The 15,710-nt window shown below is 45.4% G+C and overlaps 1 protein-coding gene across 1 annotated transcript in view; it reads right to left on the reverse strand.

Moving 5' to 3' along the window:
- The window catches only part of TEX10 (testis expressed 10), a 62,120-nt gene that overhangs the window by 24,297 nt on the left and 22,113 nt on the right, over positions 1-15,710 (reverse strand). The window contains exons 6-8 of the mRNA XM_056857987.1: positions 15,501-15,636; positions 9,319-9,494; positions 5,324-5,501 (exon numbers count right to left, since the gene is read on the reverse strand). Coding sequence (XP_056713965.1) covers positions 5,324-5,501; positions 9,319-9,494; positions 15,501-15,636 — 490 coding nt within the window. The remainder of the gene's footprint in view (positions 1-5,323; positions 5,502-9,318; positions 9,495-15,500; positions 15,637-15,710) is intronic.

The following is a 15,710-nucleotide window of genomic DNA, read 5'->3' on the forward strand; positions in this document are numbered from 1 at the left end:
CATCTGACTGGGAGGTTGTCCATCATGGGCTGAAATGCTGTAGTCTTCCGCCCACTGGCAGCAACTTGGCGTCACTGTTTTGGGGACTTCTGTAACCTTTCACTCGTCACCTCTAAACTGCTGTTGTTGTTGCTGAAAAGGGCGACCATATCGCCCTTGGCGACGAAAGGGCTGGCGATTGCTAGGCCAGGATGAACGTCACTGCTCGTCTGTAACAAGTGAGAGTGGGGGAGGACCGAAAGGGCCTGGAAAAGGTCCTGGACTCCTTTTTTGGAGGATCGGGCAAGGTGAGTTTTTTATCCTTTGTCTCTGCCAGCATTTTGTCCAGGCGGTCTCCAAATAACTTTCCTGCCTAGAGAGGGATTGACAATAGCATGGACTTGGAGTTGCCTTCCACCTTTCACGCTCTCAGCCAAAGAGCCCTACGAATTGCTGTGTTAGAAGTCATGGAGCGAGCAGAGAAGGACAGAGCGTCCAGGGATGCATCCGCCATGAAGGCTGAGGCTCTTACTAGTTTGTCTACTCCGTCAACTATCCTCCTATCAGTCCCCTGAAGGAGTTGGGAGATCTTCTTGGCCCAGGCAATAGACACTCTGCCCATGATGGCAGCTGTGGTAGTAGCCTGAATCGCCAGGGCTGAGGACTCATGTACTTTCCTGGAGAGAAACTCCATTTTGAGGTCAAACTTATCCTTAATAGTCCCCGCCCCATCCTCAGACAGGATGTCAGAGGATTGTAAAGATGCTATAGGAGCATCTACTACAGGCAGACTAAGGAGATTCATGGCTGCTGGGGACATATCATATAGCTTTTTTATGGCAAATGGGAACTGCCTATTTTGGGTAGGTTTATCCCATTCAGTTTTGATGAGTTTGACAAAGTACTCTGGCATGGGAACTTTTTTGGCCTGGGTGGAGGCTCGGGGAAAATACCCTTTTGCCCCCCAGTGGGCCACTGCTTGGTTTTGGGTTCCTTGGTGGTGTCTGGCTCTTCAGAGAGTTCTAGAGCAATGAGAGGTTTAGACAAAAGGGACTGGTAGTCCTCTGGGGAGAAGAGTCTCTGTTGATCCTCCCCTTCCCTGACAGGGTCCCCAGTATCGGAATTATATTCTCCCTCCTCCCTGTCGTCCTCATCAGAGGAAGAATAAGAGGAGAAATCATCCTCTGCCTGGGAACGAGAGCTCTCCTTCAGGGCAGCCTTAGTGGGCCATGACTTGGATGCCACCCTGTGGCTGCAGCAAGGCTAGCTACTCAGGGACTGGGAGGGGGAGCAAGGGAGCTGCTCTGCAAATTGGCCAGTAGGAGCAGGATCTGCTGAGAATATTAAGCTGTGCCTGCCTTCTATTCAGCACAAACTGCATCATAGCCTCCATTTCCTCAAAGGAGAAGAGGTTCCCCCCAACAATAGAAGTCCTGGGTGTTGGTACTTTACCGTCCGACGTCCTTCGGGCTTGTGCTGAGTCGTTGGGGGCCGGTGCTTCTACTCGCTGTGTAGTGGAGGGAAGACTGGGGGAGGCGGCTGGCAGGGTACCCGAGCTGCGCTTTGGACCCCGGTGCCATTTGGCGCTCTTTCCAGAGCTAGAGGATTTGACCTTTCGCTTTCCTCCCATCTTCTTTCCCAATGCGGTTTTGGTGGGAGCGGGCTTGCCCGGTTCTGCGATCTCCACTGCGCGGGAGCCGCCGCCTGTTGTTTCTAGCGGCTGCGCGGCTCCAAGGGGGCGAAGAGAGGGATCGTAGTCCCTCTCCGATAATAGATCGTCCTCTCTGGGGACCTCTTGAGTGGCGCCCGCCATTTTTTGGGGGGGGACGGTTCTTAGCAGAAATCGGAGGGGGAGGGAGGGAGGGCTTTTTTAAAAAAAAAAATTCCGGAGAAGATTAGTGGAAAAGGACAAGAACAGAAGAACAAGAAAAGAGCGGTATTAGGAATAGGGTAAGTAGAGCGGAGCTCTGCTAGTCACCAGCTCTCCCCGTCAAAGGCAGGAGGGAAACTGGAAGTTGTAGGCTTTCCGCCAGAGAGACAGGAAGTGAAAATTTGGTCCTGCCTCCCCGGGCAAAGGGCGGGAAAACCCAAGCTGCAAGATGCCCTTCACTCAGAGTGGGAATGTATCATTGAAGGGTTTTTTTGTTGGTTGGTTGGTTTTAATTTTTCTCCTGCTGCTGCAACTGCAGTGGGGGTTCCTGCCCCTGAGAGAATGAAACCACTAATTCACTTCCAGCAACTACAACTCATTCTGTATAAACCACATAAGCCACACCTCTAAAAAGAAAGTAGGAGAAAGTTGGAGGTAGATAAATATTATTCATTTTTTCAGTAGTTCTGATATGGGCACTACAGCAACATACAAAAAATATTCTCGGCAGTGGTCAGGGAATGCCCCAAGTGCAGCAATGTTTTGGGGTCACTGGAACTTTTAAACAAGACTGATCTTTTCCTACAGGTCACCCATGCCTTTCCTCCTTTCTGTGTCTCTTGCATAGTTGCCTTCTCCAGCTTGTACAGTCCTGGCAATGTTCCAAGCTCCAGCTATTGCTAGAAAACATTCTTTTATTCTGGCAGACTAGTTTATTTAGACCCTTTTTTATTTAGTTTCAGAAGGGTCAACAATTTCAGAAATGTAGCTATAACCAACTAATATCTACGAGGAATTAGATGGGATTTGAAAGAAATACACACCAGTTGTAAGGAAAAACAATTTGGCTCTAGTCACAGTAATTTTTTTCTTATTTGTTACAAACAAACTGAAAACCTAAATTGGAAAAGTGTCCAAGATGTAAGCAGGCAAAGGAAGTTTATTTAAACCTTTCAATCTTTAATACTGTATTCTGGAAAATCTGCTTTTGAAACACAAATGAGGGGTATGTATTTGAGCCTCTAACTGAATTAGCCTTCTTTACAACAGTACAGTGCATTCCTGGATAAAGGCTGAACATCTGAGCTTGCATTCTGAGTAAGTTTCTGAGCCTTACAATTGAAAGAAAAGCCTGGAGTCATATTGGTAGAGTAAAGAAAGGCTCAAAGAGATAACAAGGGAGCTCAAAGTCTGTTTCACAGCTGTTGTGACACGTCAACATATTCTAATATGATAGAAATTATGTTCTACAGATAAGATGCAGCCCAGAACCCAATGCTTCATCTCCAAGTACCACAGGTTGTGTCAGAACAGAACAGGAAATGCCATCTATGGTTTGCTAATCCTTTTAAGAGAAACATTTCAAGCTGTTTTATGAGTTGAATTACATACACTGCTGGAACGTAAGGAATTTTATCATTTTTGGCTAGTTGTACAATGCGTGAGTTTTGCTGATTGCACTCTCAGAAATTATTGCCATGTAGACACAAGTATTATCACCAGCAAAGCTTCATTAAAAAGAATTCAGCAATACGATAATTACTTCCCAAACTCCCCAAGTATAGCCACTACTAAATCTAGACAGGAAGTTAAATAAATGGTACCCGGTCATCAGCAGTGAGTTAGAATCTACCATAATCATGCAATTATATGGTATGCACAGAATATTCAGTTTTGAAACAATGTAAATCTAGTGCTCAGCATTAAACAGCTAACCTAGAACTTTTAAAGTTATACTCCGACAAAACACTACATAACTCAAATTCACAAGCTGAGACTTTCACACTTCCTAAATTTAATTCTAAATCAGTACTTTATTCAGAGCGCGGTAACAAGTCCTATTGAGAAATAATAGCTATCTAACAGAAGATAGGATCAATTATACTGCTGTGCTGACTCTTATTTAGATGACCTGAAAAGACTGACCAAGTCTGAAAGTGATACTTGGAATGAGAGAAGTGTAAAAACACACTCCCACCCCCATTCTCCACCAGCACAGAACAACATTCACAAGGAAGAAACACAGTGCCATCTACTGATGCTGTTAAGCCCCAACAAAACAAAACAATATCTGGAAATTGTGCCTGAACCTGAACGTTCTCAGTTAAAAAAGCATTAGTTCTATACAAGTTGCTACGAATTTCAGACTGGACCACTAAAAGCTTAACGTTTACAGGTGTATTCTTACTTTGTATAATGGCCAAATGACATTTTACACACTTCAGCCTATCTATTCCAGGACAGCAGTTCACTTCCACCCAAGCCAAGCATGACCAATATGATGCCAATTTTATAAAAATAAAAAAATAGCTGTACATACAATTAAAGCCAGTGATCATCAAAACAAAAAAAGCCAAATATTAGCTAAGTCTAACCGCAGGAGCAAAGGATAAATAAATAAAAAGAGTACTAAAGGCAATCCGTTCCCCCTAGATCTAACATTATCAGTCTTTCACATCCTGGATAGTGGGTGTCACCTTCTAAAGCCATGACCTTTTCTTCCCATCAGGCCTGCACAGCACTCTCTTCCCTTTCAGCTGGCGAAGAGTCACGACTGCTTTACTGCCCCAAATCAGACTCCCAACAAAATAATTCATCTCTGCGTTCTAACTACTGGAAAACTTTAGCCTTCTAGTTCCATTAGATACCAAGGACACGAGGCAGCCTACTTGACTATCTTTTATGCTACACAAAAGGCTCTTTTGTCTTGTTGGCTCCTATTAACTTACCAATTCACAGAAAGCTTACTTTAGGCTCCAGAGTACAAACTAATTTTTCTTTTCCCAATCTAAAAATTGACACAAGTTACCTATGAGCCAGGTACCATTACACCATACTGCCCACCACCAATATTTTCTCAGCTCATACATGCCAATTCTGTGCTGAAAAACCTGTGTCTGCAGACCTCCCACTCGCTTGCTATTCACAACATGCACTCCTGGGCTTTCATTTAAACAAGGGAGCAGAGCACCCATCAAGCACTATTATGGTCAAGCAGAGTGGCATGCTTTACTCAGCACCTGTACAATAGGCAGCAGTGATTCAGAATGGTAGCCTGGAACACCACAAGCATCAAAAACCTACAAGATCTCCAAGGGAAGGAGAGCTCCTGCGATCATGTCTAGGAAGCATCTAAAAAAGCACAAATTGCATTCAGACTCAGTCACCAGTATGGCAACCAGCCTTTTGAGATTTTTCCTATGCAGCCAATATGCACGCCCCCCTACATCTCTCCATCTACCTTCCTCCCCACTTTCCACATTTCCTGACCCATTTCTCTACCTTCCTGACTCCCTGTCACCACAACCCCTCCCCAAATACTCCCCACCTTCACAAAACACTCTGGGTGTTCCACGCTAGATTGCAAAATGGAATTGGTAACACACTGAAACATTTCCCCTTTAAAAATGTCAGCTAGTTTAAAATTACTTTATTAACCAGTTTCACTTTAACAAAAGATAGTTGACTAGTTACCTCATATGCAATATCCCAATAAGGGTGGCAGATAACTTCACAGACAGTTTTCCCATAATGCAGCAGCGACTCAGAGAAGAAAGCAGATTGCCTGGTAAATGTGGCAAAAAGTAAACAAGCTGGACTAAACGCTGTTGCGATTCAGCTGGGAGAAGAGCCACAGCACCATCTAGTGGATCTAAAACAAACAGAAAAACCAGAAACAACTAAATCCACCTGAGAACAAATCCCCCCCCTCCATCAATACTGCATGAGGTAAAGAAAAATACTTTAGGCAATGCAATTTTTTGCATTGCTTTCTAAACTATCATAAGTATTCACAAAACATGTATTCAGCTACAGAAAATTCCAGTGTATAATAGACTGCTTTCTTAGGTAAAGTTTAAGAATCAAAAGGGCCTCTTTTATTTATTTAAACTCATTTATTAGCCACCTTTCCTTACGGAGCTGAAGGCAGCTTATAATATAATAAATATATCACATACAAAAATAATACAAACCAAGAACTGCTTACAAATATTTAGTGGACTCCAAGGACAGAGGAGGTTTTGCACTTCCTAATTTTCAATTATATGCTGAAGCGGCCGCTTTAGTATGGCTTAAAGACTGGATTGAACTTTCTAATGCACAATTACTTGACTTAGAGGGTTTTGATAATAGAAGTAGATGGCATGGTTATTTGTGGTATGATAAAATTAAAATGCATACATCATTTCAGCAACATAGAATTAAATCTTCTTTATTTAGAACATGGCAGAAATATAAACATCTTCTCGAACCAAAGACACCGATGTGGATATCATCACAAGAAATGTTGACATTACGACCACTTAGGCCCACACAGTTTATTACGTATCAGGACCTTTTAAAGTGGGAAGGAAATAAATGCTCACTGAAAGACTATGAGGAAGTAAAGGACCTTTTAACCTGGTTTCAATATCACCAGATTAACTCTGTCTTTATTCAGGACTTGAAAACAGGGTTTTCCAAAAATAAATCAATTTTTCACAAACTTTTATTGGATACAAATGACCACCTAATATCCAAGATGTATAAACTATTATTGGAAATTTATTGTAAGCAAGAACGGATTAAACCTACCATGATTACTTGGGAACAAACGTTGGGTCATGATATACTATTGGATAAGTGGGAAAGACTGGTCTCGAGACATGAAGTTTATTCTTGCCCAATCATTAAGAGAAAATATCTACAAAATGATATATGTGGTATTTAACACCTAAAAAGATGGCAATGATTTACAAATCAATGTCCCCAAAATGTTGGAAATGCAACATGGAAATAGGCTCATTCCATCACATGTGGTGGACTTGTGACAAAGCAAAAAAAAAATTGGGACATGATTTATAATGAACTAAGATCAATTATGCAGAACAATATACCTAAAACACCTGAGATGATGCTACTTAGTATGATACCAGACTCTATTTTAACTCAGAGATCATTTTTAATTTATGCCACCACTGCCGCAAGACTGATTTATGCAGCTAAATGGAAATCATCGGACATTCCAGACAAAAGAGATTGGATACCAAAAATGATGGAACTGGTGGAAATGGCAAAACTTACGGCATTGATAAATCAAAAAGACAATGTGCAATTTATGGGTGAATGGGAGGCATGGAGAATTTACTGTGAAAATGAACTTCAATTAGGGGAACTTAAGGGTTACTCATTGATCTAATCCGCTTTTTACTGTGATTAAAGATGTCCTTTTTATAATTAAAATATATAGTTACTATAATTAAGTTGATCTGAAGAAAGGTAATAATTATATATGATTTGAAATAATAAGAAAATATATTTTATTTGACTTTTGGATAAAGAATTATATCTACATATATGTAACAATATTAGGATTAGAACTTAACACAAAAGAGTATACAAATCTATAATGAGATAGAAGGAGATGAAGGGGAAGTCTTCATATTTTATTTTCCACAATAACTCATTGCTTTTTATTTCTTTTTGATGACTTTTATTAATTGTTGAACTTTGTTTATATACTTGAAAAATAATAAAAATTACTGTATTTTCCGGCGTACAAGACGACTGGGCGTATAAGACGACCCCCCATTTTTACAGTTAAAATATAGAGTTTGGGATTGTCCGAGTCCGCGGCCTAGGGCCGGCCCTTGGGACTGCGCCCCAACCCCACGGCCGCCCCCAGACCTCCTGGAGCGGCCCAACCCGAGTCCGCGGCCTGGGGCTGGCCCTCGGGACTGCGCCCCAACCCCGCGGCTACCCCCGGTCCTCCTGGGGCGGCTCATCCCCCGGGGAAACACCACCACTTACCAGGGCGGGAGAAAGAGGGGGCGGGGGGGGGGCCGGACGAGCTGGCAGCGCGCCAGGAGGCGGGGCTGGCGGGAGAAACAGGAGGAGGCCGGGGGCCGACCTCCCGGCCTGGAAGAGTGTGTGCCGACCCGGCCTGGCCGGAGCAAATCCTGGAGGCGAGGTGGGGAAGGAGCCTCCCCGGGCAGCGGGAGCCCCACAGCCAGAGACGCCGGCTGTAGCCAAGGCTCAGCCCAGGCTCTGGTGGGAGGGTGGGAGCCCGAAGCGGCAGGACGTGGCTCTCGGGGGGAGTCGGCGAGGGGAGAAAGGAGCGAGGAAGAAGAGGGGAACGGGGGCGAGAGTAAGGGCCCTCGAGAAGGGCGAGGCTAAAGGCGAGGGGAGGACTGAGCCGACGGCCCGCGGAGGACGGGGCTAAAGGAGGGTTTGGAGGGGAGGGAAGCCCATAAAGACAGAAGCTGAAGCGGAGGCCGGGGAGGAAAGGGGGCATGTTGGGTGTGCTAGGCGGCAGCCAAAACACCCTGTGCCGGGAGAAGAGAGTGGCCACCCCAGCCCCGGCCAGCCGGCCAGCCAGCCGCCTGCCTGCCTTGCGCTGCTGCTGGAGCGCAGCCGAGCACTTCCCTCCGTGCACCCCGGCGCGCCTGGCTCCGACTCCGAGCCGGGCAGTGAGCACCCTCGCCGGGCTCGCCTCCCCTCCCTCCTCCGGTGGACATGGACAGAGCGGAGGCGGCTCCCCAGGCAGATTCTCCAGTCCGGCTCGGAATTCAGCATCCGGCGTATAAGACGACCCCCGGCGTATAAGACGACCCCCGACTTTTGAGAAGATTTTCCTGGGTTAAAAAGTAGTCTTATACGTCAGAAAATACAGTATTTTTTAAAAAACATACAAAAATAATACAGAACACACCAACTATCAGTGCAATCCTAAACAGAGTTACACCCTTTTAAGTGAATGAACCTAGAAAGGTGTCACTATCATTAGGACTGCAAGGTATATTTCATATTTATAAGCATCTATATATGGACAAATGTGTGTAAAAGCCATAGCAGCTTCCATTGCAGCCCTCCGATCCTTCAATGAGAATAAATCCTCCCAAATTCCAGACTCTTCAGGTATTTTTCCTGCAGGCAACTTCAGAGTTGTTGCCCAACTGCTAAAAGATGCACACAACCGTGAAAAAAATTAAAAACCATATTTTGAAAATGTAGCTCAAGTTACAGTCTTTCATATGTATCTCTCTATCTATCTCCTTCTGCAAGACAATTCGTCAAAACGTCTCTTTCTTTCAAAATAAAGGGCAAGAGTGCAGTAGCACCTTAAAGACTAAGAAAAATATTTTCTGGTAGGGTATGAGCTTTCGTGAGCCACAGCTCACTTCTTCAGATATCTGAAGAAGTGAGCTGTGGCTCACAAAAGCTCATACCCTACCAGAAAATATTTTTCTTAGTCTTTAAGGTGCTACTGGACTCTTGCCCTTTTCTACTACTGCAGACAGACTAACACGGCTACCCACTGTGAATTATTTTCAAAATAAACGCACTGCTCCAGCAATGGGTCACTTCAAATCAGAGGCAACTTCATGATCTCAATCTACTACTTAAGTATTTATTTCTAGGCTACTGTTTACTCAGAGATCAATGGTCTTTACCCGCCATCCCAATTTAAATTTACACAGAGGTGTTACCATAAATCCGAGGAGCAGCAGCTTGTAAACTCTGTAGCATTTCTTTGTTTGCTCGAGATGCAGCAGAATAAATAGTTCCAATAAGCTGGTCTGAAAGCTCTGGGTTTCTCAAACCAAGGAGAACAAGCTGTTGAGGGAGACCAGCCAGCCAACGCATTAATACTTTACTTCTGCTTCTAGGAAACAAAGAGAAGCACAGAAGTATCAACATAAAACATCTGTAAGTTTGGACTGCTTTATTAAACCATTCATACATTTCCATAATTACACAAGACTGCTCACATCAATCAGAACTCATGAACAGATTAAGAGAATTTTCAGTGAAAAGCAGAGAAACTATGAAGTCCTACAATGAAAGTACTATAAGATATGCCTGTTCCTCAGAAAAAAGGGAAACAGAGCTGCACTTACCTGTAACTGGTGTTCAGTGAGGTACCCAGTGCAGCCCCACATACGCAGGCCTGCCACCGGAAGATTTTTTCTAGTTCCTAGCCTATCAGGGAGTGCCCCTCCCTTTGGGGCGAACGGGACGGCTTCCCATCGAAACTGTCACATATCTCCCGGGAGGCGCACCCCCTTCCCCTCAGTTCCTGCCTACTACCGCCAGCCCAAATAGGATAGAGGTGGCAGTAAGAGAGCTCGCAGCGGGGCAGGAGGGAGGGTATTTGTGCCTGCACCTGGTACTCAATGAACAGCAGTTACAGGTAAGTGCAACTCTGTTTTCATCTTTGGTCCCGATGCAACCCCACATTGGGATTTTAGCAAGCTACTCACATGCAAAGATGGCGAGCGGCAAACTTACTGAAGCATCTATTGTACAACAGCTTTGCCAACCTCTGTCTCTGTTCTGGCTTGCAGATCCATCATGTAGTGTCTGGCAAGAGTTTCCTCCGACAACCACGTCACTGCCCTGCAGATCTCCTTCAGCAGGACCTTCTTGTGGAAAGCTGAGGAGGAACCATGCACCCTCACTGAGTGAGCTTTTATCCCCAATGGACAGGGCGTATTTCCAGCCTCATAGGTTCTTAAGATGGCCAACACCACCCACTTCAAGATAGTTTGAAGGAAGCTGCCTTCCCCTTCTTCTGGCTGGCATAACAAACAAATAATGATTTAACCCACCTAAAATGCTTAATTCTTTCCAAATAGTAAAGTATTACTATTCTGACATCTAATGAATGTAACTTCTTTTCAGCCTCTGAGGAGCGGGAGGGGAAGAAAATTGGTAGAACAATATCCTGTGCCAGGTGAAATTTGGAAGGAGAGTTGGTTTTTATATGCTGACTTTCTACACCACTTAAGGAAGACTCAAACTGGCTTACAATCACCTTCCCTTCCCAACAGAAACCCTGAGAGGTAGGTGGGGCTGAGAGAGCTCTAAGAGAACTGTGACTAGCCCAAGGTCACCCAGCTGGCTTCACGTGTAGGAGTAGGGAAACAAATCCAGTTCACAAGATTAGCGTCCGCCACTCATGTGGAGGAGTGGGGAATCAAACCTGGTTCTCCACATCACAGTCCACCTTAGGTTGAAATCTCAAACGGTGTGTGTGTGTGTGTGTGTGTGTGTTAAGTGCCGTCAAGTCGCTTCTGACTCATGGCGACCCTATGAATGAAAGTCCTCCAAAATGTCCTATCTTTGACAGCCTTGCTCAGATCTTGCAAATTGAAGGCTGTGGCTTCCTTTATTGAGTCAATCCATCTCTTGTTGGGTCTTCTGCAGCCCTCAACTTTTCCTAGCATGACTATGTCAAACTAGTGTACAATATAACCTTCTCATTGAACACCCTTAAAAAGGGGGAGTTCATCCTTAAGGCTGCTAGTTCACCTATCCTTCTGGTTGATGTATCTGCCACTAGAAATGCAACCTTCATGGGCAAAATATCTAATGGGCAAGTGGCCAAGGGCTCAAATGGGGGCTCCATCATCTGACAGAGGACTAAAGACAGCGTCCATTGTGGGACCAAAGTGGGTAGAGGTGGGAAGAGATTTAACAGGCCTTTCAGGAGCCTCTTTGACAAAGGGCGAGAGAAAAGAGTGTATCCATCTATAGCAGGGGTGGGGAACGTCAGGCCCCCGAAATCATTTGGTCTGGCCGTGGGTCCTGGCAGATCTCTAGCTCAGAAGGATCTAAGACTGGCGATCCACCCCCTCCCGCAGACAGGAATAACCTCTATTCAAGGCGAATGTGAGTTTGTTTTGCTGAGAAGAGAACCCCTTGTCCCTGGCCCAATTCTCAAACATACTCCATTTCCTGGAATATGAATACCTCGTTGAGGGCTTTCTGGATTGTGACAAAGCCTCAATTACCCTTTCTGAGAACTTCATGGGGTCAGGTCGATGCACCACGCCCCAAGATGCAGACAGGAGACACTGAGATGGAAAAGATCCCCCCATCTCAACAGGTCCGGAACCACAGGGAACTGTATGTACTGGTTGCATGCTAGTCTCTTTAGTTCTGAGAGCCATATCTGACGGGGTCAGTAGGGTGCTATCAGTATACAATTTGTTCCGTTTTGCCAAGCATCCTTGCTAGCAGTGGGAGGGGGAACACATAGAATCGATCTCCTTTCTACCATATTTGGAAGACATCCCCTCAGGACAGTATATCGCCCCCGGCAAGGGAGCAGAACTCCTTCAACCCTCCTGTTGAAATGGGTTGTGAGCAGGTCTACTTGAGGGTAGCCCCATCTCTGAAAGACAAGGCCCAGGTACTTGTTTTGTATGGGCCACTTGTGATTTGTCTGCATAACCCTGCTGAGCTGGTCTGCCAGTGTGTTTTGTACCCATGCGATATGTATAGTCCTCAGAGACATATTGTTGGCTGATGCTATGTCCCAAGCCCTCGAGGGCTCCCTGCAAAGGGACAGCGAGCCGTGCTTCCTTGCTTGTTCACTCTGGAACTAAATAGCCATAGAAGGGCCTTTTCACAAGCCAGATGCTCTGCCATCCCCTCAGCACTCCTAGAGGGTAGATATAAAAAATGCCCATCTCAGAGAGATTATGCCAGTGTGGTACAGGGGATGTAGAAACCATGGAGCATATTCTCATCCGCCACCCTTACTATGAAGAGATCCGTGGCAAATTTATCCAGCTGTGGACTAACAGGCTGTGGATAAATTGCTGGAATGACATGTCTTACTATCTATGTACGTAGTAGCGCCCTCTTAGGATTTTATGTATTTTATACTTTTTATAGTTGTATTTGTGTATTTTATACTTTTAAATTTGAAATTTATGGTTTTAATATCGATGGGATTTTAGTCAACTGTTGACGATTCTATTCTTCTATATATGACTGGCTATGTGCCGTATTAAGATATCTGTGAATGAGGTCAGGGCATAACGAACAGCTCGGAATTCAAGGAGATTAATGTGTGCTGTAGCCACTGTAGGGTCCCACTCCCCTTGGACAGACATGCCACCCCAGTGTGCCCCCCAACCCTGCAGTAAGGCATCAGTCGTGAGAGTGTGATCTGGGCTCCAGCCTTCAAAGGGAAGGTCCTGAAGGAGGTTATCCTCCCTTGCCCACCATGTCAGCAATCTTAAAACTGGTCTGGAGATGGCCAAATGATGGTGCTGGCTATCTGACAGCTGATTGAACTTTCTTATAAATCAGTTTTAGAGTTCCCTCATATGTAATCTGACATGTGGAGCGACTGCGGTGGTGGATGCCATGAGGCCCAAAAGCCATCAGATAACTACCACGGGTTGCCAATGGGAACTCTGATAGGACATTACAATAGACCCTATAGCCCTTACTCTTTTTTATAGGAAGAAAAGCCCTCCCTTTATGGAGTCCAGGATCGCTCCCACAAACTGTGAGCTTTGGGCAGGGGCCAATTTGGACTTTTCCCAATTTATGACCAGGCCTAGTCTGAAACACAAGGATGTAACTAAGCCCACCTGAGACACAAGTTCTTCTCTAGAACCTGCTGAGATGAGTCAGTTGTCAAGATACGGAAATATAGTACACCCTCAGGTTCTGAGGTGGGCCACTACCACCGCCATGCACTTCGTGAATACCCTGGGTGCTCTGGCTAACCCAAAGGGGAGGACTGTGTACTGGTAAGTATTTGGACCAAACCTGAACCTCAAGAACTTGTGGTGGGAAGGATACACCGAAATACGCATTCTTGAGGTCCAGTACCCCAAACCATGTGTGTGATGTCTAAAGCTCCATGACCAAAGGAATGGAGACCATTCTGAACTTCAAGATCAATAAGTGTTTATGCAGTTGCTGCTGTTGAAATCTGTACCTTCCTTGTTGGCCTGAGGGTAGCACACCGAGGGACTTTGCAGTCTGGAGATCCTTCTTGATATTAGTCAGGAATTCCATCATACTAGGGGCAAACAAGGTGGACCTCCTTAAAGGGGAGATCCTCCACCTGGGCTCTCATGTCCACTGAAAGGGCTGTGTTTCTAAGCGACGCATCCCTCCTAATGGTTATAGCCAATGCCATGGCTCTAGCTGCAATTTCGGCGGTGTGCTTCCCTGCTGTAATTTCCTGTTTGGAAAGTTTGACAGCTTCCAACCGAATCAGGTTTACTGACAACTTTGCTTCCTCTGGTAGGGTTCCAGGTATGCTGGCTTTCTCTGGTAGGGTTTCAGGTATGCTGAGAGCTTTTCCCACAAATAAAGATAGATACCCGCCCATGATGGTCTGGTGGTTTTCAGTACAGAAACCTAGGGCTGAGGTTTCTTTTACCTTTCTTCCAAGGGCATCAATGCATCTACTTTCCCTATCAGCAGGGGTGGAGGGTTACCCTATCGTCACTCTTGGTTCTGACGCCAGAGAAGCCATCTCAGCAACCCCTTCAAAGGGAGTGTCGATGTCCAGGTCAGAGAAGGAGTGGAGTGGCAACTCTGACCTGAGGAATGGTGTCCTAGGAGGCACCAAGATCACATCAGGCTCGGGCGTAGCATGTCGCTGCTCGGAATGTGCACGGACTGATGTTTCCGGGGGTTTTGGTGCCGTCAAGTCCTTTGACTTCTCTCGATGTTTTTGCTTCTGTTTGTGCTTCTTTGCCGGAGGCTCCCTGTCCGTTCTATGCATTGGTTCCAGCTGCTGGGTTGGTTGTGTGGGAACCAACATGCTTGGTTCCGAACTGGGTGGAACAGATATCGAAACTGATGCTCCAGAGCTTGATCGGACCGAGGCCAAGTCGGATAGACGTTTCATGGCTGAAGTAGCTGGGGCGGATTGAGCCAATGAAGGTCTCTGTGAGGTTCCAGAGCCCATTCCATGGGTTGGGGAGCACAGAGCCTTTTGCCAAAGAGCAGCCTCCAGTCTAGTCTCTCTATCAGAGCGCACTTTTGAAGTCAAGTTCAGGCAAATCTTGCAACTTTGCACTTTGTGACCTGCTCTGAGGTACGTTAGACACAACTCATGGTACACTTTTAAAATAAGGCTTTTGAGGCCATTCTCCTCGATTTCTCGAGTACTGGGGTACTAGGAACATTGGGACTATACCAGAAGACTGTCTCCGTCTGTTCTCACAGGAATTCAACGAACCAACAAGCTAGATTGAAGACAAATGCTAGAAACTTCCTCTTTCAGTGGTGACAGAGAAGGAACTGAGGGGAAGGGGGTGCACCTCCCGGGAGACACGTGATGGTTTCGGCGGGAAGCTGTCCCCCTCACTCAAAAGGGAGAAGCACCCCCTGATAGGCTAGAATTTTTTTTCAAGTGGTAGACCTATGCGTAGGCACAGTCGCAATGTGGGGCTGCACCGGGACCGAAGATGAAGTGTTGGTTTCAAAAAAGGGGAGTCTCTTAACTTTCCTTCTAGGTGAAGATCTCTGCTTCACATGTGACAACACACCTGCTTTTTTGATGCTGGGCAATAACCTGCTCTCCTGAATGGAATACCCCAACCTGTTTTCCCTCCCTATGAACTGTACCACTTCTTCCTCTTGTATTTTGGCCCAGGTCAAGACAAAATATTACTCGGGTATCTCCTCTTTCAGCACACTCCACTTATATCTATGGAAGAGGTTATATGCCAAAGAGCCCACCTGTGAAATTCATGCATAGCTGCCAGCATCCCAACAAGCAGTTCAGTTAGTGTCCAGACTAGCATCTACTATGCCCAAATGAGGCACTCCGGGATTTTCTCAATAGAAATATTTAGCATATATCTTAGGAAATGCAACAGAAAACTAAAACAAACCAATATTTTACCTGTTTCCCTGAGTGTTCAACTCTTCCTTTTGATAAACTCTGCTGAAAAAATTCAGAAGCAATGTACGTACAGAGAAAGGAAGATTTCTTTGTTGGTAGAGTGTGTAAACAGCTTTCATTAGTGTTTCAGAAGTCACTACGGGGGGAAAAATCAAAACTTTTAACTTGTCTGTCTGCATTGTAAATGTACTCGTTAGATGCAACCAGTTC

The sequence above is a fragment of the Euleptes europaea genome, chromosome 11 (assembly GCF_029931775.1).
Source record: "Euleptes europaea isolate rEulEur1 chromosome 11, rEulEur1.hap1, whole genome shotgun sequence".
In the NCBI taxonomy this organism is placed as follows: Eukaryota; Metazoa; Chordata; class Lepidosauria; order Squamata; family Sphaerodactylidae; genus Euleptes; species Euleptes europaea.